The sequence below is a fragment of the Gopherus evgoodei genome, chromosome 1 (assembly GCF_007399415.2).
Source record: "Gopherus evgoodei ecotype Sinaloan lineage chromosome 1, rGopEvg1_v1.p, whole genome shotgun sequence".
NCBI classification, from domain to species: domain Eukaryota; kingdom Metazoa; phylum Chordata; order Testudines; family Testudinidae; genus Gopherus; species Gopherus evgoodei.
Window position 1 is genome coordinate 359,641,036 of NC_044322.1, and position 25,558 is coordinate 359,666,593.

Below are 25,558 nucleotides of genomic sequence, written 5' to 3' on the forward strand. Positions count from 1 at the left end.
GACGTATTCACGATGTTTGTGCCACAGCTCAGGCACCTTGGTGATGCAGCCACGTGCTTCATACATCACTATCACAATCACCATCAAACTAATGCACTGCACTGGACAAGCATACCTGTGCCCCCACTCCCCGGGGCTGATCCGCACAGGATAACAGCCTGCTAGTGCTCTCCACTTAAGAAATGAGTCCTTCAGCTCCAGTAACAGAGGCTCATGCTTTAGACCAAGAGGTGCTGGGTTCACTCCTCCGGCTGGGGGGGTTCTCAGCAGTGAAGGGGCCTGAGTCACACCAAAGTGTTCTTCAGGTTCCTATAGACTTGGGTAAGAGGGAGGATCTGTCATTCCTTGCACCCTCAGAATACGCTGCATGTGATCAGCAGCCACACAGCGCCAGATCCCACAGGTGGGGGGTTCAGCATGCTTTGACAGCCCCGACACCCTCTATGTGCCTACACAAAGGGTGCAGGCTGCCAGAGGCACCATACGCTTCCCCTATGCTGATGCCTCCAATATGCCTCAACCTGAACCCAGAGGAACCATCTCTAGAGCTGGGCACGGAGTTCATGGCTGCTCTGCAGAGACCCCCACTGAAGAGACCAATCAGTGCACAAAAGGTGGCTGTTTGTTGGGATGTGGACACCTGCCTGCTAGGAAATGAACCAAGAGCCGCCGATTCATTGCATGCAAGCCACCAAGCACCGATCAGGCACTAACGGCATTCAGTCACTACGGGGATGGATGGAGCTGATGACTTAGAGATGAGAGGCCTCCTAGCCCATTACCAAGCCTACACGCCAGCCAATCCCTCTGTCCCATGAGGGTCATTTGACATAAAGCTGACTGATTCCAGTGAAAGATGCTACATAAACAAATCAATAATGGCAATCCACGCAGGTCCTTGATACAGAAGAGGTGGGCCCCTTCTTTGGCTAGGTCACAGATAGCAAAAAGCACTCTGCTCGGGTGTCACGGTGATGGGCCTGGAAGAAGAAGAGCAGAGGGAGAATACACCAAACCTGGCTGTTGAATACAAGTCTTGGCCTCACGTTCTCAGACCAAGAGGGACTAGCAGGGCCCTGAATGCAGCTTGCTCGGTATAGCTGGGGTAATGTTTACAAACCTCAGCTCAGGCCAGGTGTGCCCAGGATCTCCTGAGTGAGCCCAGGGCCTAAGCAAAGGCGGGACCTGACTCCTCGTTTTGGGCATATTCATCCCCGCTGCCCCCAGCTGCACTCTACTGGTCTATATATGGCCGTGAAGATCAGACATGCTGCCAGGCCACGGGCTCCATTGGCATGTGATGCTATCCCACCATTCACAGCTTGCCCCAGCCTTCAGCTTGACAAGCCTGAGACCCAGCTCTCTCTGGCACTGGAAGAGGGTTCTCTGCAGAGCAGAAGGGGAGGTGGGTGTTGAGGTTAGTGAGAGGAAGCCTCGGGGTCAAAGGAAAACAATAAATACAAAGTGCTGCAATGTAAGCAGGGTGTGGGGCCACCTCAACTGAAGTTCTGCATTCATTCTAGAGGCACCTGGCAAGTCTGTATTTCAGAGCATGGCTTCCTTCCCTGCAGTGCCATTTTAGTGAGCAGACTCCCTCCTGGACACTGATCCTGGGAACCACGTGGGGTGGAAATTATCTGCTCAGACTTTGCCCACTGTCCCAGAAGAGCCAGATGGATCTGCATTGAAACAGTTGGGCTGACATTTAAATTGTTGTCACTAGGTTTCAGAGCTAACACTTGACTGAGATGAAACGGGGCAGTTCCCCCTTTCACGTTATCTTTGAATGTGGCCCCCTGTGCTTATGGAATCCTGAGGTCCTGATTCTCCTCTCAAGATAGTGTAAAGCGGGAGTAACTCCCTGGAAATCAACAGCGGTCAAAACAATGTAAGCAGTAGAGAGCAAATGGGCCTGATTCAAAACACAGTGGAGCAAACAGGAGTCTTTCCATTGATTTCAATGGACTTTGGACCAAGGTCCTGCTGAGTCCCTCCTTATCCACTCACATGTGCACTCAGAAGGGAGAAACCCAGACTGCCTTGTCTCTGTCATTATTCTCTTTACCATTCTAAGCGAAAGGAAGACGACTGCTTCAGCAAGGACATTCTCTCTCAGTCTCCGAGGCCCCAACTAAGCTGCTCGGATCGCATTTTCAAGTGATGTCTGGTGCCCCACCAGGAACAGCCGTGTCCATTTGCAGCTTTGCTGCGTGCCCCGGTAGAGAGTGAGAAAAGTGCACTGGGGCAAGGGAGGTAGGGCCGGATGGAGGGAAATACCATCGGGCCGTACTTACGTATTGTGAAGCACACACCAGCCACAGTGTGGGTCCCCGGAGCCCAGGCACGTGCTGCAGGTCTTGTACTGCCCGCACGACTCCACAGGCACTCTGGCCAGCTGCGGGAGGAAGGGAGAGAACATTTCAGTCTTGCTACACTGCTCCGAGTTCCTTTCTGGAGTGCAGGGTGTAAAGCCATTCAGGCTCCTTCCTGCAGCAATCTCCTGGAGCCAAGCCTCTCGGAAGGGAACCTGTGCAGAGCTCCCCAGGCCAGCCACGCACGGAATGCCACAGTGCGGCCTCTGAATAAAGCTGTTTGTAACACACGTTGGTCCAAATTCCAACCCGGCACAACCCTATTACAATCAATGGCGTTACACCAGGGGATTCGGACCCATATCCTCTCCCTTGCCCACACTCCCCCAGCACTGAAACAAACACTCACGCACAGGTTCACGTCCACCCCGCCCCACACATACTGCCCTATTGCTTCAGTTCTCTTTGGACAGACCCGGGCTCAGCATAGCAGACAGCCCGTTTGCAAAGCCCAGCTCTAGAACGCATTGCTAAATTGCTAATTCATCTGATCAACACTCCTTTGGCTTATGCCCTGGAGAGCAACTGTGGGGCTTGAACTGGTACCACAGGCTCTGAAAGTAGCTCTCTAGATACCTCTCTCTGGGACTTATATGGCCCCCCTTTATCACTGCATCTGATCCTCACAACACCCTAGAGAGCTAGTGCAGGCCTATTATCCCCATTTTACTGATGGGAACTAAAGCACAGGAAAACAAACTGCCTTGACCAAGGGCACACAGGAAGTCTGGGGTGGAGCAGTGACATGAACCCAGTCGTAGAATAACAGCCTACAACCACTTGGCCATTCTTCCATTCTAAGAGCTCTCTCCTGGTCTCTTGTCTCCAGACCTCTCTGCCTCCCCTACTCCATGGTGAATATTTCCTTGGTCAATAAATCACACATCAAGCATCGCCCACAGGCCCATCTTTTCTTCTGGAAACTCCAGCTACTTTATTTTCCACATGCACTATCATTCCTCTAGCCCTCGGCCCCCTGGACTTCAGCTCCAACACCACCTTAGCTTAGGGCAGCTGAAGGAATTTCAAAACCTCCCAGCGGTTATTTACACACCGCACTTCGCTCCGCTTGGGCTTTCTGTTTACACACAGTTTCACTTCCTGGTTTTCCTATCCTAGCCCAATGCTGTTGCCAACTGACACATTGGCACCGTGTTTCTTTGTCCCCTCTAGTGACGGGACAACATAAAGAGGTTTATGACTTTCTCCATGCCTCCAAGCTGCCACTCCAAGCTCCTGTAGCTCAGCGTGTAGAAGTGCTAATCTCCAGAGAAGGCTACAGGATATAAGCAGTCAGAGAGCTGGAACTAGTGGCACTGTGATCTGAAAGAGACTGCTGTGAGCCTGGCTGCAGAGAATAGTGTTTTAACCCATCCCAGCAGTGTTTTAATCCATCTTTGCATATTCCTTGCTCTTTCTTTCTTTCTTTTTAATTAAAACATTTCACAGAGCCATAGAGTTTAAGGCTAGAAAGGACCTCTCTGATCATTTAGTCTGACCTCCTGTATAACAGGCCAAAGATTTCCATTGTTTAAAACCAAAATCTACATTTTGTGTCCAATGACCTGAGAGTGTCTTTCCCACTGACTCAGCGCCAGAGTGGATCCGTAATATACAATCAATCCCCTATATCTTCATACCAGCCCATGATGGCAAGGCAAGTTTATTCCTTCAGATGACACAGTATGGTATTACCCTGATGAAACACCACTGAGAACTGCCCACAATAAACAGCTCCTAGTGACAGATAAAAAGAGAGGACATCTGGTTCTTGTGGACAATTTTTGAAAAGGATTCAGGTGAGTTTGAACTGTGAAATGTCAGACTAAGATTCATTCTGATGGCTTTTTGCATGAAATGAGAACAGGTTTGTTTGTTTGTTTGTTTGTTTGTTTGTTTTAACATCACAAGCAAAATCCTAGAGTTATACAACATCTGTGAAAATCCTTTGTTTTGTTTGGAACCTGTTTTTTTTTTTTTAACCTGTAAACCATCACAGTCCGTGGGAAAAGGTTTCAAATCCATATTTCATAGGTCTGACAGAACTTTTCCCAGAAATCCTCAGATGGACCCATGGCATATTTTATTCATCCATTTTACCATTGCCTGTGGTAAATCCCCCAAATAAACCAGCTGCTGCAGCTGGGCACTTTTACATAACTATGGGCAAATGTCAAAAGCTCAAAGAAACCTCTAGAAGATTGGGCCTACAAAAGTGGCTATGGAAATCTCATGAGTACAGGCCAACGGGGCAGAGGAAATAGGTAAAATAATACAGGGAAAACAGGATACAAACTTTTTCACAGCTTAACAAGTTTTGGTGGAAGGTTCAAGAGGTTATGGGCTTTCTATGGGGGGGATGGGGTAAAGAGTCCATACAGCCATAGAGTTTACAGTCAGAAGAGACCATTAGATCATCTAGTCTCACCTCCTGGATAACACAGAATTTCACTCAGATACTTCAGTATTGAGCCCAAAAACTTGTTGGACTTGGGGATAATCTACACTCCAAACTAAGACCTGCGGGCCACATCCAGCCCGCGGGACCATCCTGCCCGGCCCTTGAGCTCCCTGCCGGGGAGTCTAGCCCCCAGCCCCTCCCCTGCTGTCATCCCCCCTTCCCTCCGCAGCCTCAGCTCGCTGCGCCGCCAGCTCTCTGGCTGGTGGGCCTGAGAGCTCCTGCCGGGCAGTGTGGCAGGCTCCAGCCAGGCGGCGTGGCTGCCAGTTCTGCTGCTCTGAGTGACATGGTAAGGGGGCGGGGAGCAGGGGGGTTGGATTAAGGGGTAGGGAGTCCCAGGGGGCAATCAGGGAAAGGGAGCAGGTGGCAGTTGGATGGGGCGGCGGTTCTGGGGGTGGCGGTCAGGGAACAGGGAATGGGGAGGTTGGATTAAGGGGCAGGGGGTCCCAGCAATTGGATGGGGTGGATGTTCTGGGGGTTGGTGGTCAGGGGACAGGGAATGGGGGGGTTGGATAGGCATGGGAGTCCAGGGGACCTGTCAAGGGGTGGCAGTGTGGATAGGGGTTGGGGGTCAGTCAAGGGATGGGGAGGTTGGATAGGGGGTGGGGTCCGGGGGGGCAGTGCGGGGGCGGTCCCGGGAGGGGGCAGTCAGGGGACAAGGAGCAGGGGTGTTGGATGGGTCGGGAGTTCTGAGGTGGCCAGTCAGGGGGCAGGAAGTGAGAGGGGATGGATAGGGGGTAGGGGCCAGGCTGTTTGGGGAGTAAAAGCCTTCCCTACCCAGCCCTCCACACAGTTTTGCAACCCCAATGTGGCCCTCGGGCCAAAAAGGCTTTGCCAATACAGCTCTACCAGCAGAGCCCCCTAGTGGAGATGCAGCTTATGCCGTAAAAGGTGTTCTTTTGCCAGTCTAGTTAAATCACCTTCCTGAACGACATAACCTGTACTGGTAAAAGAACTCTTTTGCCGACATAGCCGCACCTACATGGACCGTTTCGCTATGTCAGTCGGGGGCATGTGTGTTTTTTTTCACACCCCTGACTGTGCCAATCAAACTTGGCGTGGTAAACCTGGTCTTACACCTATCTCTCAGAAAGACATCCAGTTTTGATTTGAAGACATCAAGAGATGAAGACTCTATGACTTCCCTTGGTAGTGTGCTCCACTGGTTAAAAACTGGGCTGGGTTGGTTCTTCCTTTCTCAGGTCTGGTTAGACCATCCCTAGATTTTAAGCCAGTAAAATACTTGCAAAAGTAGCTCATAATTCAGTGGTTAAAGACTGTAAATCTGTCCTTCCCTAATCCAAAAGCAATTCATTATGTATTTGACCTTCATCTACCTTGAAGGACAGAAACTTGTAAATACAGGTGGGTCTAAGCTATTAAGTTCAGATCCAGATCCAAACTACCTTGATATTAAACAGGGTTCTGATCTGATTTTCCACTTTAATTGGAGACCTCAATTTCCCCAAAGTCTGACAGGGCTCTAGTCCTGTTTGCATCCATCTGACATGAAGGGGCCTGAGCTGTGAAGTTTAGATCGGAATGTGCACTTCTCCGTCATCGGATGGGGTTCCAGTCTGGTGTCCTGGTCCACGCTCACCTCTAGTTGTGACTACAGTATTAGAATGAAAATGGAGCTCTGGGGAAAAGACAACACTCTATCAAGCCAGAAGCAAAAGCCTGACTGTGCTAGTAGCTGGTGTTAACTACCCAGGTGGGCTGGCCTCATTGGCAAATTGTTGCAAAGATGTAACAGAAATTAGCTACCTATGTAGGATTTTGTATAATTGCCCATCACTGTGGCATCTGATCACCATTCAGCCATCCAATGAGAGCAGCAGCAGGACCTAGGGAGTTATTTCACATACCTGGCCTTGCATGCATCCCATTTGGTGAACCTGAGACATGTGGGTATGTGCTACAGCAACACATCTTGTTTTGTGTTAATGCCTCCGAGACACACAACTACCCAGTATGAACTCACATCAAACCATGCACCATGTTCCGTGGTTTAGGCCCTAGTGAGAGGGGTCCAGTATAACCACTCCTATCATTGTGTGCTACTGCTGGTACAGTGGGCCCTGTATGAATTCATCTCAAGCAGCTTTATCGTGAGATTAATTACAATTGTGCCATGCTGATAAATGTCTTGAGCTGCAATGTCAGCCCTTCTAATTAATAAAGGGAGAGACCACAGAAAACAAAGGAGCTGTGACTGAAAGGAAAGCCACCGAGGGGTCATCAGCTTAAGAGAAGGGAACATCGAGCAAATAAGACAACGTCAGAGCTCATATTTCAACCTGGAATTAATCTGCAACTAATTCAGCTCATCTCCGCGAGTCTGAAGTCTCAAGAACTGTCCGTGCCCTATAGGAGCAATCAGCCTTTGACGCTGCCCCAAAGATCTATGAAAAAGAAAAGTCCACACAACCCTGCAATCACGTCTTCTCCTCATCATTACTGATAGAGGCATTAGAATCAAGTCATTTTCTGCAGTGAAGGCTGAAACAATCTCTGAAACCAGATTTTGATTCCCACCAGGAGCAGGAGAAGTGTCTTAAAAGTGGGGGGCCACCAGTGCCCAAATGGTGGCCCTGCCCCCCCGTGCCACCCTTTCCCCCCAAGCCCCTGCCCTCACATCACCCATTCATGCTGAGGCCCTGCCCTCGCGCTACCCCTTCTCCCCGAGCTCCACCCCGTCCTATTCCCCACACTCCCTGTACCACCTATCCCCTTTTTAAAGTGCTGGGGCCATGGCCCCTGGTCCCCATGTTCCAGCACACCTAATTCCAACCCCACCCCTCTGACACACTCAAACCATTCCCAATGACACTTCTTAGGAGTGATCTTCTACCAAGGTGGAATTTTGATGAGTGTTTGGGACACAACTAACCAAGGGTTGGGAGATCGGAGATCCCAAACATTGTGGTGCCGCTGGTGCGGACCAGCATGAGCTGGGATATTATTTATATTACTATTGTGCCTAGAGGCCTAACCAATATCGGACCCCAATGTGCTTGTCGGCAGATACACTTAGTAAGAGGCTGTCCTGGCCTCAAAAAGCTCATAATCTAAATAGACAAGACAGATAAAGGACGTGTTGCTATCCTCATCTTACAGATAGGAAACAGACTATGATTGAGTGAATTGCCCAGGGTCACACAAGGAGCCGGTGGCAGAGCCAGGAGCTAAACCTAAATCTCCCATGTCCTATCTGAGTGCATAGGCGCCAACTTGCTCTCTACTCGGAGTGGGCGCTTCACCACCACCGCCACAGGCTCGCCTCAACTCCACTTCTTCCTCCAAGCCTCCTCCCTCCCCCCCCATCTTCCCACCCTTGCTCTGCCCCTGGCCCTGCCCCCACTTCACCCCTTCCCCAAAGCCCCACCTCCACCCTGCCTCTTCCTGCCACCGCTCTGCCGCTAGTCCCACCCCACCCCCACTCCACCCCTGCCCCGCCTCTTCCCACCCTGAGCACTCCCCATCCCCATTCCTCCCCCTCCCTCCCAGTGGCTCCTGCACACCACTGAACAGCTGTTCTGCGGCACACAGGAGGCGCTGGGAGGGACAAGGAGAAGTTGACCGGCAGGGTGCTAGGGGCGGGGAGCTTGGCTGCCGGTGGATGCTCCACACTCACTCATTTTTTTCCGTGGGTGTTCGGCGCCTATGACTGAGTGTCCTAACCACTAAGCCACCCTTCCTCACAAATCAGCTGGAAACCTGAATTCCAATCTTTACATTAACCAGAAGTAGGACCAGCTCCCCCCAAAAACCACCTCTTTCATCTCTTTCAAGCATAACTGAGTTCCATGGAGTCATTTAAAACAGAATGATGGAGGTTTTGGATTTGGTTGACACTAATCAGCTAATCCTGCTAGAAATTTGGCTCCCCCTTCTGCCATTATACAAGGCTCCTGGTATTTGCTCAGCCCTTGTTTTCTGGTTGCCATATTTGACTCTTTTATCATTTCAGTATACACACGTTCCTTTTTTCTAAGCTGCCGCCATTCTGGTCAAAATGTGAATTATTGCTCCATCTCTGCTCTCATAATTGGCTGTTAATATAGCAGCTGGATTTATTCAGTCTGATGGACTAAGTCAATTTACATGTATAAAAAGGCATCTTAAGTAGCCAATTTCCTTCCCAATAGTCAAAAGATACATTTCCAAAACACTGAACGTGACTCTGTCAAGCTGTGTGGGTTCAGTGAATGCTGCTGCTATCTTACAAGGCTCAGCTGGCCCCAAAAAAGCTGCAGCAAGATTAAGAGAGGCTGATTTCATTTCAAAGCCCTGAATAGAGCATTCACACTAATGCTGTTTGTTGAATAGGTTGAGACAAAAACCACCCAAGAACCAGGTTCAGTGCTCCCTTAGCAAAGCTCCTGAGGATATGGTTAGTGCAAAGGACTCTGGGAGAGCTGGGATGCCAATGCAGCTTGGGCCACTGACCGTGTGATCTCAGGCAACTCTCTGCAACTCCTGTGCGTAATCCCAGCAGGAAGGTGTGTGAAAAGCAGGAACCCAACTGAAAACCAAACCCTGGACCTGATCCACCCACCTCTACCGTATACTGGTGTGAATCAGGAGCAATTTTTTATTTACATGATTGTAAAACCAGGTTAAGAGGAGATCCTCCTGCTGCACTAGAAATGGATCCTGGGTTCCATTTCAGTCCACATCATTGAGACACCTAATATAAGTGACATCTCACCTCCAATGGGGTGTGGGAATGACACTGCAAACTGCACACAGCTGTCCTTTCCCAGCACAGCCAATGCGAACGCCACCCTCCTGTCCCAGCACAGCCAATGCGAACGCCAACCTCCTGTCCCAGCACAGCCAATGCGAACGCCACCCTCCTGTCCCAGCATAGCCAATGTGAACGCCACCCTCCCTTCCCAGCACTGCCAATGCGAATGCCACCTCCTGTCCCAGCACAGCCAATGCGGACGCCACCATCCCGTCCCAGCACAGCCAATGCGAACGCCACCCTCCTTTCCCAGCACAGCCAATGCGAACGCCACCCTCCTGTCCCAGCACAGCCAATGCGAATGCCACTCCAAACTATTCCTTTTCAGTGTAAAGCTCCCTCCCAGCAAATCTATTCTCCTATGCTCAGAATGTTGAAAACCAGGGGCTTTAATTAAGGCGAGTTAATTGGAAGCAGCAGTAGCTGCTGAGAACATATGACACAATAATTAAGCTTGGGGTCAATGTGGCTGCTGCGTGGCACTGGTAGGGTAAATTACCTGTTCAAGTCACACACTCATTTCTGCCTATCACCGTGTCCAGGATCTGTCCCTCCCTCCTTTGTTATCCCCAACTCTCCTCTGTGTGAGTGGGTTCTCCTCTGTGCAGCCAGTGACATTCCCAGCAATAGACAGAGGGAGATCATATGGGGCAAACATAAAGGTGAAGGAAAAAGACTTCTGAGTTCTCTACACTAAGCCAGAGAATTCACAACGAAAAAAAAAAAACTCACCCCACTAGCTCAGGCCTCTGGAGGGTTCAGAGTATCTTCATCCAGGACCAGCAACAATCCTGGCCTCTCCCCACTAACTTTCCTGCAAGCACCCAACTTTGGTCAACTTCCAATTAATGCTGTCCCTGAGCTCCACTCCTGATCCACGCACCTCAGCTCCCTCTGAATCCCCAGCGTGGTTACTGATGAATCTGGCCTCACGTGGTCCCACAAGTTAAGTGTTTCAAATAATTGCAGGCTGCAAATCATAAAACAAATGAGGTTTGGCAAGACATTTGCGCTCAAAAGCCTTCAAAATGGAGAGCCTAGTGTCACAATTAAAGGAGAGAAAGCCCAGTCTTAATGAGCACCGGATCCTGTGCGGTTACTGAGGCGTGCATGCCGAGTGAGGGATAGATCGTTAGCTAGGCTCTATAAAGACTATATATAGATTTAATTGGGCCCAGCAATGGAATTTATGTCAAAGTGCTGGGTTTTTCGAAGTCCGAAGCCACTTGAGGGCTAATGTCAAAGGCGTGAAAAGCTAAATCATGCAGGGAATGTCTGATTGTTACTACTAAAGATGATGGCTACCATGTTCCACCCTCTCCCCAGGTCACCTTGTTCCACCATCTCCTCAAGAGGAGTTCCATCCCCTCTCTCAGTTATCTGGTCCCATCTTCTTGCCAATGCATCCACACCTTCTCTCTCCTCACATTAGCACACCTCACCCACCCCCTGGCTCAGTCTCTCCCATCCCCACCTTCTCCCCAGCTTGTTTGTAAATGTTTGAGGTTTACAGGAAACAGTTGATGTGGGAGCAGATGTTGTACGTAGATGTTAGTCTGGTACAGGGAGCAACCAGCTGAGAAACAGGAAGGAACCTTCATTCAAAGGTGAGCGGATTTGGGGATGGGGGGGGCAATCAGAATAATTTCAGCAACGTAACATTTTTCATTCCCATGAGCCTCAGCACTTCCTGGTTTGGGGTGGAAGCAGAGCTGTTCAGATGCCTCTAGAAAAGCTGTCCGTACAGCATTCCCTTATGACATTGCAGGAACAAGGACTCTCAAGAGCCAGCTTGTTCCCCTCCAGTGGGTGGGAAACCTTTGGATTTCCCTATGAAACAAATAGCTGAAACTCCTGAGCTCACCCACCACTAGCCCAAACATGTCCAGGCCTCATTCACAGAGTGGCTGTAATCCACTCGATTGAACAACTTCTTCCTCGGCCTTGGAATTCAAAGCACTTTACAAAGGTGGGCAAGCAGCATTAGCCCCATTTTACAGGTGGGGAAACTGAGGCTCAGAGACACAAAGAGACTCAACCAAGGCCACACAGCAAGCCAGTGGCACAGTCTGAATTAGAACATAGGTCTCATGTCTGGTAAGCTCCTGCCTAAAGTGGGGCATCACTAAAAACAGGGTGCTGTTTCCTATCCCAGTTTCTTGGAGGAAATACATGTCCATGCATAGATAGGGACAGTAAATACTTCCCCTGCTGTGACACTGGCACACCAGGTCCCCATGTCTCAATTGACTGCTAACAAACATATAGTTGGGATCAGCCTGGCTCACCTGTGTGTCTGTATTGTTAAAACAGGTATTAGAATGATAAGAATGTGTTTACTGTTTGGACTTTATTGAATGCTTGAAAATTGCTCCATGCCTTAATCTCACATGAAACCTCTATATCACATATTGTATGGCAATACTTGAGCATTTGTACTCAGGGGCTTGTCTGCGCCACTGTAGTGCTTTACTGAAGACATTACGCCACCAACAGGAGAGTTTCTCCTGTCAGTACAGTTAATCCATCTCCCCGAGGGGCTGTAGCTATGTCGATGGGAGAAGGTCTCCTGTCACCATTGCACTGTCTACATGGGGGCTTAGGTGTGGATTTTTCACCCCCCTGAGTGACGTAGTTATACTGATATAAGTTTGTAGTTTAGACCTGTAGACCTAAGTTCCTGTGACTGTGTAAATCACGAGAACAAAGAGAGACATTAACTAGTGTGATGTGCTGGTCTCCAACAGAAGATGGTATGTCCAGACCAAAAGGGAAGGTCCTTCGATACCAGGCGGGCTATTGTGGGACATTAAAGAGGACAAAATATTATTGTTCTGCTGTCCCTCCCGTGAAGACGAGTCATGCAAGTGGATTCTTCCTATCAGTTGAGACCACAGCTCAGAGCACACGGGAGGAGGAGTAAAAACCCTTAACAAGAAGAAACTGTATCTCTGTGCTGCTTGGACTCTGGGGTGCAAGATTTCTAAGCATAAGCTGATCAGCCAAGGTTAATCCTAAAGGACATATAGACCTTGTTTATTATAGACACTCCCATTACCTTTCGAAACTTAAGATAATAACTCACGTGTGTAACTACATTTACCTGCTTTAACCTTATAAATGACTCTTGTTTCCTTTTCTTATTAATAAATCTGCATCTAGTTTATCAAAGGATTGGCTAATAGACTTGCCTTTGGTGTGAAATCTAATGTGCAATTGACCTGGGGTAAGTGACTAGTCCTTTAGAACTGGGAGTAACTAGAATATTGTTGTGATTCTTGGTGTAAGGGATCATCTATCAAAACGCTAGGCTCAGCTGGGTGGCAAGACAGATTGGAGAACCCAAGGGGACTGTCTGTGACAATGTATGAGGAGTTTACAGTGATCATTGGTTGGTGAAATCTAAGTATAGAACTCACAGCCAATTTGGGGTCTGTGCCTTGGTTCTTAAGCGTCTGCCCTGAGGTTGGAACTCACTGCAAGGCAGCTTGACACCCCTCCACCCACTTAGTCTCTCTCCCTTCTCTTGTTCTCCACCACGAGTAGTTTTCCATGCAGTGCCGTCAGCTCTCTGCTGACACTGTCTGAGCAGCGTTCATCGGTCTGCCCCAAACACAACTACAATAGCATCAACAGAGATACTGTAAGGTCAGGCCAGCTGATCTACAAACTAGAAGCCTAAGATCGAAGACCAGGGAAGTTCAAGAGCAATAAGCTGCATTCACAATTCATCTGGGCTTTGGCGAAGAAACTCTTGCCAATAAAAGAGCGAGAGATACTTTATTCATGACTATTTGAATACCTGTTCATCCATGGAGCTGTACCCACTGCCACAGTGTTAACAAGGGTCTGAGTCTAGAACTAACAAGCAGCCCTGGGAGGAAAGAGAGCGGCCTGGGCTCTCAAATACATGTTGCAATTTGTTAAAAGAGGGAAAACCAGCAAGTGCCATTACTGCTGGAGGAAGCTCATGAAGACTCAGCTGTATACTCAGAAGCTTGGGCAATCATTAGTGCTTGTCACGGAGTGTGGGGAGTCCGGCCCTGCACCCCTCTTCCTGGGACCCACAGTGACTCTCAGCCAGCCAGTAAAACAGAAGGTTTATTGGACAACAGGAACACCGGTTACAGCAGAGCTTGCAGGCACAGTCAGGACCCCTCCACCGAGTCCTTCTGGGCTTTCAGGGTGCTTGGATCCTAGCTAGGATACCCTGAATTCCGCCCACACAGCCCCAAGCCCAAACTCAAACTGCTTCCCTCCTGCCACTCCCTTCCTTTGTCCCCTTCCCGGGCAAAGGTGTTGACCTTTCCCCTCCCTTACCTAGCTCAGGTTACAGGCTCTGGCATCGTCCATCCCCTAAAGTCCTCCCCTGCTCTCCCACTCCCCACACAGACAGTCCCTACTCCATCACAGTGCTACCCAGCTGTGGTCATTTTCAGGCATCTGTGCAATTGTTTCTTTGGCTGATGTTCAGCTGGGTTCTGACATCCCAGAGTTTCAGGTTGGAATGAACCAAAATGCTCCAAGAAAAACTCAGTTGGAAACTGCAGCATTTTCCATGGTTTCAAGTTTCACACATCTGCGATCGTAGCTGGGCCTAAGATGAAAAATTCAGATCCAGACACTGAAACCTCCCTCCCAGCCCCTCGAAGTGTATTTCCATCGATGGATCAGAAGGCCAGGTCAGGGCTGTAGGTTCTGTACATTCTCTAAAGGATGTTCTAGAGTGTTCAAGGTCAGGGATTTCATAGATTCACAGAGTGCAAGGCGAGAAGGGACCATTAGATCATCTAGTTTGACATCCTGTATGTCACAGGCTATTACATTTCACTCCACCACCCCTGTATTGAGCCCAATAGCTTGTCTTTGACTAAAACATAACTTGTGATTGGCTAAAGCATATCTTCTGGGAAGGCATCCAGTCTGGATCTGAAGACATCAAGAGATGGAGAATCCCTCATTCTGTTGGCAGCCTGTTCCAGTGGTTAATCGTCCAAACTCTTAACATTTGTGTCTTTTTCTCATTTGAATTTGTCTGGCTTCAGCTTTCAGCCACTGGTTCTTGTTATGCCTTTCTCTGCTAGATTAGATAAGCCTCCTGATGATAGTATTTTCTCCTCAAGAAGGTGCTTGTAGACTCTGATCAAGTCACGCCTCAGTCTTCTTTCTGATAAATGGGTTGAGCTATTTAAGTCTCTCACTGTGAGGAATCTTCTCCAGTCCTCAAATCATTTCTGAAGCTCTTCTCTGCACACTCTCCAATTTTTCAACATCCTTTTGAAAATGTAGACATCAGAACTGTACACAGTATGAATCTAACCCAAGCTATGAACAGACGGAAAGTCTCCTCGCTACTCCTACTGCCCTGTTTATATTCCAAAGGATTGCATTAACCCTACTGGCCACGGCATTGCATTGGAAGCCCATGTGATGCCTAAATCCTTTTCAGAGGCACTGTCTTCTACGTTACAATCACTTATTCTGTAGGTATGGCCTGCATTCCTTGCTCCAGATGTATAACATCCCATTTGACTGTATTAAAATGCATTTTGTTTGAAAGGGCTCAGCTGACCAAGGAGTCCAGATCACTCTGTATGACTGCCCTGTCCTCATCATTATTTGCCACTCTGCCATTTTTGTATCATCTGCAAATGTTATCAGCAGTGATTTTGTATTTTACTTCCAGATCACCAATGAAAAAGTTGAATACTGTTGGGCCTACTACTAATCCCCATGGAAACCCGACAGTAGCAGCCCCATTCAGTGATGATTACCCATTAACGACTACTTTTTTATATGTCAGTTAGCCCATTCTTAATCCATTTAACATGTGCTTGATACTGTATGATTTTTTTAATCAGCATGTCATGTAGTACTAAGTCAATGCAACTATGCAGTTACCTTTATCAATCAAACTTGTAACCTACTCTAAGAACTAAATCAGGCTTGTTTGAAAAGACCTACTGTCCATAAAACCATGCTGGCTGATTGATTCAGTTTGACACAATTTAGAGATGGGCATCAGAAGCAAGATCTGGGTTTGGCTCCCTCATCAGAGTTCAGGTTTGATCTATTCCTTGAGGTTTTGTTCAGGACCATCTCTCTCCCCACCATTAAAGCTGATCTCTAGTAGGAGCTTCTCTTTCCTTTGTGTTTCTATCTTCTTGGACTGAGGTGATTTCTGACCACTAGCTGGACCAAGGAGTTGAGACTCCAGCTCCTCAAGCCTTAAGCCGCATGCACACAGGGAACCCAGAGCCCTTGTGGGAATGGATGGCTTAGGAACTGGTAATGAGGCACTAGATACCTGATTCAGTCTAAGGACTTGTTTACCCTCTGATGGCTCTTTGGAAGACTATGTGAAATAGGGGTCTTGATTCAATTCTGCATTGTCAGGCACCCACATCACAAAATCCACCACTAGGCAGGATCCTTGCCCAACAGAAAAGACTGAACAGGCAGAGAGACTGATGGTGTCTGATGGCTGTAGGGAAAACACCATCAACTGTACCACACCTGAGGCACAGTTCCCCAGAGACAGAGATGCCTAACTACACAAAGACCCTACAGAGCTTTTGCTGATACTATCCAGGTGGTCTCCAGGATGGTATCTTGAAAGCGAGTGGGACCAGCACACTGAGACATGTCAAAGGAGCTCTCCACACGGAAGATCAAAGCAATTCTAACACTGTGGCTCTTATTACACCTAGCTCTTTAAAGGAATCACTTACAAAAGCCCGCAGTGCAATCTGAGTTGGACTCAGGGATTTGCTAAGATGCATTTCATATGCTTTTCAAGTGAACACCAAACCTTGTTAACATAAACCTTTGTATCCCAGGCCACAAAGAAAGAGGGGGTCTATTTGGCATCAAGCTACACATAGAAAGAAATACTGCAAGACTAAAAGGGCTTGTCCTGATACACCCTCTGAAATGTTAGCACTGCCCTATCTGTCTGTAAGGATCCAAGAATGAGGTCTTTGGTTTTAGTGAGTCTAGAACCCAAGGCTGTGGGGAGCCTAGGTTTCTGACACTCCCTTGTTGTTCAAGGTAGAATATATGGAGATATACCTATCTCATAGAACTGGAAGGGACCTCAAAAGGTCACCGAGTCCAGCCTCCTGCCTTCACTAGCAGGACAGACGAAGCAGCACCTCACAAATCCGGGAAGGTCAGTCCCCACAGGAAATCCTATCGGCACGCCCAAGGCATGCTGTCGCCTGATTGGCTCGCACCCACTACTCAAGCCAGGAAGTGACTGAAGTGGACTGTCCAAGCAACCGGGCAGATTCTCAGTTGCTGCTGCATTGGACCCAGCTCTTGCCTGTGTCCTTCAATCTGTATCCAGCCCCTGTTCACAGTTCCTGCTCCAGTTCTAGCCTGTTCCTGATTCCTGCCTCGGTCCTGCCCTTGTCGTCTGTTCCTGCCCTGCACCTGATTCATGCCTGATCCTGGCCTCATCTCTGGCTCCTGCCCCTACATTCCACTCTTGACCTTTGGCTACCAGTCCTGGCTCTGACTCTGGCTCCTCTTCTGGCTACCAGCGTTGGCTTGACTCCTGACCATGACCCTCAGCTCCATCCCCAACTCTAACTCTGGCCCTCGACTCCTGACTCTGACCACTAAGCCTGACCGCCTATGCCCCAGTTCCTAATACTGTCAGGTAGCAGGGCAGGACTCTGAGTTCAAAGGGCTTGTCTCTCATTCTGCTCTCCTAACTCCCATCACTACCAAATTCCACAGGTACCAATTGTTTGGCTGTAATTTCAGGAAGCCAGAGCCTCCCCACTCATTGACTCAGAGCACTGAGATGGCAGGGAAGCCCCGCCTCTCGGATCAGCCAGAGTGACTAGGTACACGTTTCCCTGGGGGCCAGCCCCCACACAAAACAATAGCCTCCCTTTCCAGTGACACTTAACAGGACAGGAAACTGCTGACTCCACCAAGCCACTCCAGCAACGTGCTCACCAATTGCCATTTCAAGGGCTCAGAGCTGGGCTGGAGAAACTAGGGGACCTTAGGAGAAACAGCAATGACCTCTCCATCTCCCTATATCGCCACATCCTTTGTCCCGCTAACACAAGTGCACACCTTGTTGAAACTGCAACAATACTGGCACTATTCACTGATACATCTCAAAGCACTTTACAAAGGGGGGAGAGTAGCATCATCCTGGGGGAAACCGAGACACAGAGCAGTTACGTGGCTTGCTCAAGGTTAAAGAGCGAGTCTAAGGCCTCGTCTATACACAAATTTGCATCAGTTTAATTTAACCGATTCATTTAAGCCAATAACCCACCTCCCTCCCCCTACATGGGCATGTTCATTTCTGCTTCTGAGTGGCTTAGCTTAAACCTGTTGCCCATCAACTTGCACTGAAGTGAAATAAGTCTGGACCAAAATCAGAGTGTCCACACAGCCTTTTACGCTGGTTTCATAGTACATTGGTTTAAAAATCTCACCTTATGTTAAACTGATGAATCTTCCTCCTGTAGATTAGCCCTAAGGCTGAGCCCCAGGTGCCCAGCCTGAGGCCTCTGCACTGAACCAGAGCTCTTTCTGTCTGGCCAGCATTGCAACTCCGGCCTCTTGGTAAAGGATGGCCAGTTGAGAAGAGCTGTCCTGGTGTTTGTATTGCACACACGCTGCACATGCTCACACACACAAACATGCCTGCACACACGTGCAGTCAGCTGATAACATTTGCAAGCGCTTGCAGATTTACACAGTGCAGAGGCAGCTGCAGAGAGCGCTTTACTTACTGGATTCCATTTCGCACCAGTGAACCGTAAAATTATAACCCCATCTTTTCCCAGCCTCCTCTCTCTCTCTCTATCTCACACACACACAGACTGCAATGATGAACAACCTAAGAAGAAGTTTAACTTTAGGCTAGGTCTACACTGTCAGAGCTTTTTGCCGAAAAGTTTTATTGACGATTCAAAAGTGCTAAAAGAAAATGGTTTGTTGCGTGTTCAAACTGTCTTGCTCTGTCGCCATAGTGCATCCACACTTGGGTCAGTAGTTCTGACAGTGAGAGCAATGCACTGCGGGAAGCTATCCCACAGTTCAGCTCTCCACCTTCTGCCTCTAGGTCTTGTGGGAAGGCAGAGTGGATCACAGCACATCATGGGTCCGGGCTCACTGTCCAATAATGCACTGCTCTCCGTCCCAGCATTCCATGTGCTTCCATCTTCAGTTCACAGCATTTTTCAACGTCCCTTGAGTTCTTCTCACCCCGCCATGGATCCGTGCTGTCCTCCCATGCTCTGCTAGCTGTCAGTAGTACATTGCGAATGGTAGTGCAGTTATTCTTGAAGTTCCGAAGTCAATGGGAGTCACAGTTGCCCGACGTGCTGTCCGACACCGATAGGATCAACATGAGATTGCTTTTGGCATTCACAGAGCAGATGACGAAGTGGGTATTCACCCACGAAAGCTTATGCTCCAATACGTCTGTTAAAGCAGCAAAGAATCCTGTGGCACCTTATAGACTAACAGACATTTTGGAGCATGAGCTTTCGTGGGTGAATACTCACTTCGTCAGATGCATGTAGTGGAAATTTCCAGGGGCAGGTATATATAAGCAAGTAAGCTAGAGATAACAAGGTTAGTTCAATCAGGGAGGATGAGGCCCTGTTCTAGCAGTTGAGGTGTGATGTTACCATCATCTGGACCCATGGGAAGGAGACTCTGGAAAAATTCCACCATGATTTCAACAGCTTCCACCCCACCATCAACCTCAGCCTGGACCAATCTACATGGGAGGTCCACTTCCTAGACACCACGGTGCAAATAAGTGATGGTCACATTAACATCACCCTATACCGAAAACCTACCGACCGCTATGCCTACCTTCATGCCTCCAGCTTCCATCTCGGGCACATCACATGATCCATTGTCTACAGCCAAGCACTGAGGTACAACCGCATCTGCTCTAACCCCTCAGACAGAGACCAACACCTACAAAATCTCCACCAAGCATTCTCAAAACTACAATACCCGCACGAGGAAATAAGGAAACAGATCAACAGAGCCAGACGTATACCCAGAAGCCTCCTACTGCAAGACAAACCCAAGAAAGAAACCAACAGGACTCCACTGGCCATCACATACAGTCCCCAGCTAAAAACCCTCCAATGCATCATCAGGGATCTACAGCCCATCCCTGGACAATGATCCCACACTTTCACAGGCCTTAGGTGGCAGGCCAGTCCTCGCTCACAGACAACCTGCCAACCTGAAACATATTCTCACCAGTAACTGCACATCGCACCATAGTAACTCTAGCTCAGGAACCAATCCATGCAACAAACCTCGATGCCAACTCTGCCCACATATCTACACCAGCGACACCATCACAGGACCTAACCAGATCAGCCACACCATCACCGGTTCATTCACCTGCACGTCCACCAATGTAATATATGCCATCATATACCAGCAATGCCCCTCTGCTATGTACATCGGCCAAACTGGACAGTCTCTACAGAAAAGGATAAATGGACACAAATCAGATATTAGGAATGGCAATATACAAAAACCTGTAGGAGAACACTTCAACCTCCCTGGCCACACTATAGCAGACCTTAAGGTGGCCATCCAGCAGCAAAAAAACTTCAGGACCAGACTTCAAAGAGAAACAGCTGAGCTTCAGTTCATCTGCAAATTTGACACCATCAGCTCAGGATTAAACAAAGACTGTGAATGGCTTGCCAACTACAAAACCAGTTTCTCTTCCCTTGGTTTTCACACCTCAACTGCTAGAGCAGGGCCTCATCCTCCCTGATTGAACTAACCTCGTTATCTCTAGCTTGCTTGCTTATATATACCTGCCCCTGGAAATTTCCACTACATACATCTGACAAAGTGGGTATTCACCCACGAAAGCTCATGCTCCAAAACGTCTGTTAGTCTATAAGGTGCCACAGAATTCTTTGCTGCTTTTACAGATCCAGACTAACACGGCTACCCCTCTGATACATCTGTTAGTCTTTTAAGGTGCCACAGGACTCTTTGTTGCTTTTTATAGAGCAGATGCACATAGTGGACTGTCACTTTTGGGCTCGTGAAACAAGCACTGAGTGGTGGGATCGCATAGCTATGCAGGTCTGGGATGATGAGCAGTGGCTGCAGAACTTTCAGATGAGAAAAGCCACTTTCATGGGACTGTGTGATGAGCTCACCGCAGCCCTGCAGCGCAGGCACACCCAAATGAGAGATGCCCTCTCGGTGGAGAAGCATGTGGCAATCACAGTGTAGAAGCTGATGACTTCAGACTGCTACCGTTCGGTTGCAAGTCTCTGGTCTTTCCATGAACATACTCTGCACTCTCCAGAAAGAGCAGTTCCCCTCCATGTCTTTTACTGCCATCAACAGCAGGCATCAAAAATAACCCTCCCAGGAGAACGAGGCTCATACGTTTACAGAGCACAGGAGAACAGGAACACATTTAAGAACTGGAGATCAGATTCAAATCCCACTGAAGTCAGTGAGTGTCTTTCCTTTGCCTGAAATCAATGGGAGTTGGCTGGAGTCATTGGTATATTTCCTGCTTTAGTCACCTGAGGGATTACAACATTCTTATGGGTTTTTCTTTAGTAAAATAGAAATCAAGTCTTGTGCCCAGCTTCCTTTCTTCGATGGATGTTTGTATCCTTCATGAAGGATGTATAGATTTTATAGGAAACATATCTCAGGCTTGCTTGGAAAATAGGGACATTTGTAACCCCCACCATTTTTCATCTTTATTCCTTTCCTTAGAGTTGGCCCAGTAATCCATTGCGAATTCAGCTCTTTTTCCCACCTGGAATTTCTGCAAATGTGTTTATTTGTTCCAGTGGGGAAAAAAATGTCCCAAAATGAAGAATGTCACAGCAGTCAGGCCACCGGCCCTGGATTCAAGCCCCTGCTCTGCCACAGACTTCCTGTGTGACCTTCGACAAGTCACTATCTCCGTGTTTCAGTTTCCCAGCTGTAAAATGGGGGTTATAGGCCTTCCCTATCTCACAAGGGTGTTGGGAGGTACCCCAGATGCGATGATACTGAGGGTCATTTAAGAACTAGAAAGAGATACAGAGATATGGATGAGATGGATTCTCCATCCGCGGGCTTGATACAGGAATCACTGGGTGAAATTCTGTGACCCTTGTTATGCAGCAGATTAGACTCAATAAGAACAATGGTCCCTTCTGTCTTTACGCTCTATGAATCTATAAGTATTTGCCAAAAAGTTCCAATAATAATTTCCACCATGTGATGAGAATAGCTGGGATAGGCATACATAGACCTTCCATCCAATTTAAACTTTCATCTTTTTGATGGGTTTCATCTTGCTGAGTTTTAAAATAACTTTTTTCTATCAAGATTTAGATTTCAGAAGGTATGTTCTCTGTCCTAGAGCCCAGTTCCAAACTAGAAAGGCTACCATAATTGCCTTGTTTGCAGGAAGAATAAGAATCTCTGGTTTTAGACAAGCAGAAGAGAAAGTGGAGGTGATAAAATTTACCATAAATCTGAATTTATTTTTATTTTGCTGATGCCAGGATGTTTGACTGACCGGCTTTGTCGTGCTTTCTCTCATCAGTTATTTTTATAGGGGTTTTATATTGAGTCTTCTGTAAACTGCTGACATAATGTGTTTTTAAGACATTCGACCCAGAAAAGACCATACTAACTTCTCCAAAATGGTCCTGCACAACTGGACTTTTGCTGTTTCCGGTGAGTCCAATGGGATCTGTGATATGGAAAATACCAAAAAACTTTGAAATTACTGATTTAAATGGGACTTTTCTGAGTTGATGCTCACTAAAAACAATCTAATTCAAACTCAATTGGACTGAGTTGTAGGCTCCAAGGTAGACCTCACACCTGATTTGCCCCAGGACTTTGGTGGGAGGCACTGCACAGCAGAGTGAAATTCGTAAACTACAAGAATCAGGGATAAGGCTGCGAAGCCTTTAGGTCAACACACTATCTGAGGGAAGACTGATGTTCCAGAATCTCCAGCACTGATCACCCTGGGGAGAGGGAGTCACAGCATCCACAAATAGGGCACACCAGCCTTCAGCCAATCTCTCCCTAGACCAAGGGAAGGTCCACTTGGGAGTAGCACTATGTCAGTAGAACATTACCAGCCGGATCCTTATCTGCATGTCCTGCACCTGCTCTAGGGGAGTCCAGAAGACACCGAGAACAGAGGAGTTCACGAGCCCCTTGTCATTTTCAGTATCACACTTTTTCTCTGTTTCTGTTTTTGTTTTATGTCTGTCTCAGGTGAGGTCCCAGCTTTTTGTTTACTTTATTTGTAGGATGTGAAAATGAAAGTAAGTGGGGGCATGTGAACATCCTTAAAACCCCAATGGGGAAGGTGTAAAAAGTTCCCCGGGTTTAAAGAGGTATAAATATTGTCTCACAAAGATGCTCATTGTGTACTTGGTTTAAAAGGTCTGGAGAGACCCTGAGATTGTCCTCTCTCATTTCTGGTGAGTAAGAGTTGTTCAGCTTCTGCTTATTAAGTGTGTTCTGTTAAAGAGTGTGTGAGGGCTGGTCAAAACTTCTCCATAATGACTGTTTTTGGCGGGAGATTGAGGTTTCTGTTAAATGAATATTTTTGTGGAAAGCATCCCCCTTCCATAGAAAATGTCAACTTCTCATAAAAAAACGAGGATTGAAATCTAATCCAATATTGATGCAAACTTGCTTGACTTTTTTTATCTGATCTTGATTTGATTCTGCTTTGATAGATGTGTTTTAGTCTTAGTTTAGCTTTCTTAGGAATAGCTTAGCTTTGGTGATATGTCCTCTTGATTTTTTTTCAGTTGTCTAAGAACTTTCATAAATGTATAAAACAGAGACTGACGGAGTCACATTTCTTTCCATAGGCAACACGGGTCCAGAATCTCCAAGGGCCACGGGTGGACACCAGTCAGTCAACCTAACAGCCTGACTAGATCCTCCTAATAAGTCTGTGGTTCTCACCCTGTTAGACTTTGGAAGAAAAGTTGATGTATATATCGATTCACCTTACAGCCACACTGTTTCTGAACTGCTATTTACATGAGGTCTGTTCTCTGAATCACCAGGCTGTTACAGCAAGCAGTGCTATGACATGCAGAATTAGTGCTAGCAGCGAAGTGTCCAGCATGCAGCAGGAACGACCCATCTGTGGTTTTGCTAGTGAGCAAAGACAGACTCAACCACCTTTGGATTTCTTCTAAATTGCTGTACTGATTACCTAAGTTATGAATTTTATTTTTTGATTCAAGTCCCCTCCAGTTGGATTGGCAAAGTATTGGGGATTTAAATACTAGTGGCTTGCAACTTTGTTGGTGTAAGGTGCTTCCTGAATTTCACACTGCATCAGATCCAAGGTCCATCTAATCCAGTATCCTGTCTCTGACAATGACTCACAGTAGATGCTTCAGCAGAAGGTGCAAGAACCCCACAATAGACAGATGTGGGATAAACTGCCCTCTCCCTATGAGTCTCATCTTGATCTCTAGTAATCAGTGTTTGGCTTAAATCCTGACTCATAAGCTTTAATATCCCTACCAACATTGTTGTTGTCGTTAATTATAACAACTCTGGATAGTGTTTGCTAGCCATGCAAATATCCAGTTCCTTTTAAAATTGATACAGATAAGCACGTTCTGAGCTTTAAAGGCATTTCACACTTTTTATATTCCTGCCTTTGCCAGCAAGTGTATTTTTAAAAAGCTGATGCCACAGCAAAAGACCCTGACACTCCTCAAGACAGAAGCCAACTGCCTTATACATCATCAATGAGAATCTGTCACCCAACATGCAGAGGAACTGCTAGAGTCACTCCAGGAAGCAGTGAATTGTATTCGTTTTCTGGATGCCCCTCTGTACACTGAGTGGTAACATACCCCCAACATATTCATCCAACAGCACAGCACAGCACATTTACATAGTTTGATGTTGTGCCTGTTTTATTTTAACCATGAGTCGGCCAGTCCAGTTTTTACCATACAGAATAAGGAGGTTACACCCTATATCCCTATATACTGGAGCCGGGGGGTGATCCAGCAGACTAGGACAGCTGGTACTCTGACAAATTGCAGAAATTCCTACTGGGATTGTGAAGGACAGGAGAAGAGGTACCCTAATGCCAACAGGGATGTTACATATGGTTCAGCCTTTCTGGTGATTGTGTCAGGGGCGGTTTGAAGAGAAATCCCATGTTCAGGGTTCTGCAGAGCTACAATGATAAACCAAACTGGTCATTAAATGCAGCATGTGAAAGACTGACTAAGAGGGAGAAAGAATACAAGGAGTTAGAAGAACAGACTCATTAATTAGGCAGAGAGGGATACTTTGAAGTGGAAATTAGAGAAAGCTCAGGAGACACAGGAACTCAGGATGTAGACTTGACTTTATATTCTAGGTGACAGACTAAGGTCTGGATCCCAGACAAGAGAGGGTTGTCTGAGAAGGCTAAGTAAATTCATATGTAGGACTCTCATAAGGAAGAAGCACAAATCTGTGAGCATATCACCATAGATAGGATTTCCCCAAGGCCTTTGGAAATATCCCAGAAGCTTATAACATGAGTTTCTGAGGTGGACACTGACTACTACTAACCCTGGAGTTTGGCTGGATAAATTGTGGGGAGACTTTAGTCAGTCATGCCAGGAGTTGATGATACATCATACAGAAGTGATAAGCCCAACAGCTCTTACTTTTAAAGTTATATGTTCTACGTAATGGATGACATACTCGGGATGCAGTCTGATTAGATGGTTCTGTATTACTGCTGAAAGCAGTGGTGACACCCACGATCACCCTCGCTGAAGTAGTTGTGTCTGGAGAAAGTTACCCATTATTGTAAGGGACTGCAAAGAGCTGATGGTCGACCCAGGTAAGAGCCCTGTGAAAGAAATTGTTGCCTTAGCTCAGAAAGGATGGCTGGCAAGAGGTTCTCCCTGGAAGTCCTCTAGTAACTTGCTAGGT

The 25,558-nt window shown here is 47.4% G+C and overlaps 1 protein-coding gene across 3 annotated transcripts in view; it reads right to left on the bottom strand.

The window, feature by feature from the left end:
* Positions 1 to 25,558, bottom strand: part of PLXNA4 (plexin A4) — a 667,362-nt gene that overhangs the window by 237,107 nt on the left and 404,697 nt on the right. For all 3 annotated transcript variants that reach the window (XM_030574789.1, XM_030574885.1, XM_030574977.1), the window contains exon 5: positions 2,295 to 2,395. In XM_030574789.1, coding sequence (XP_030430649.1) covers positions 2,295 to 2,395 — 101 coding nt within the window. The remainder of the gene's footprint in view (positions 1 to 2,294; positions 2,396 to 25,558) is intronic.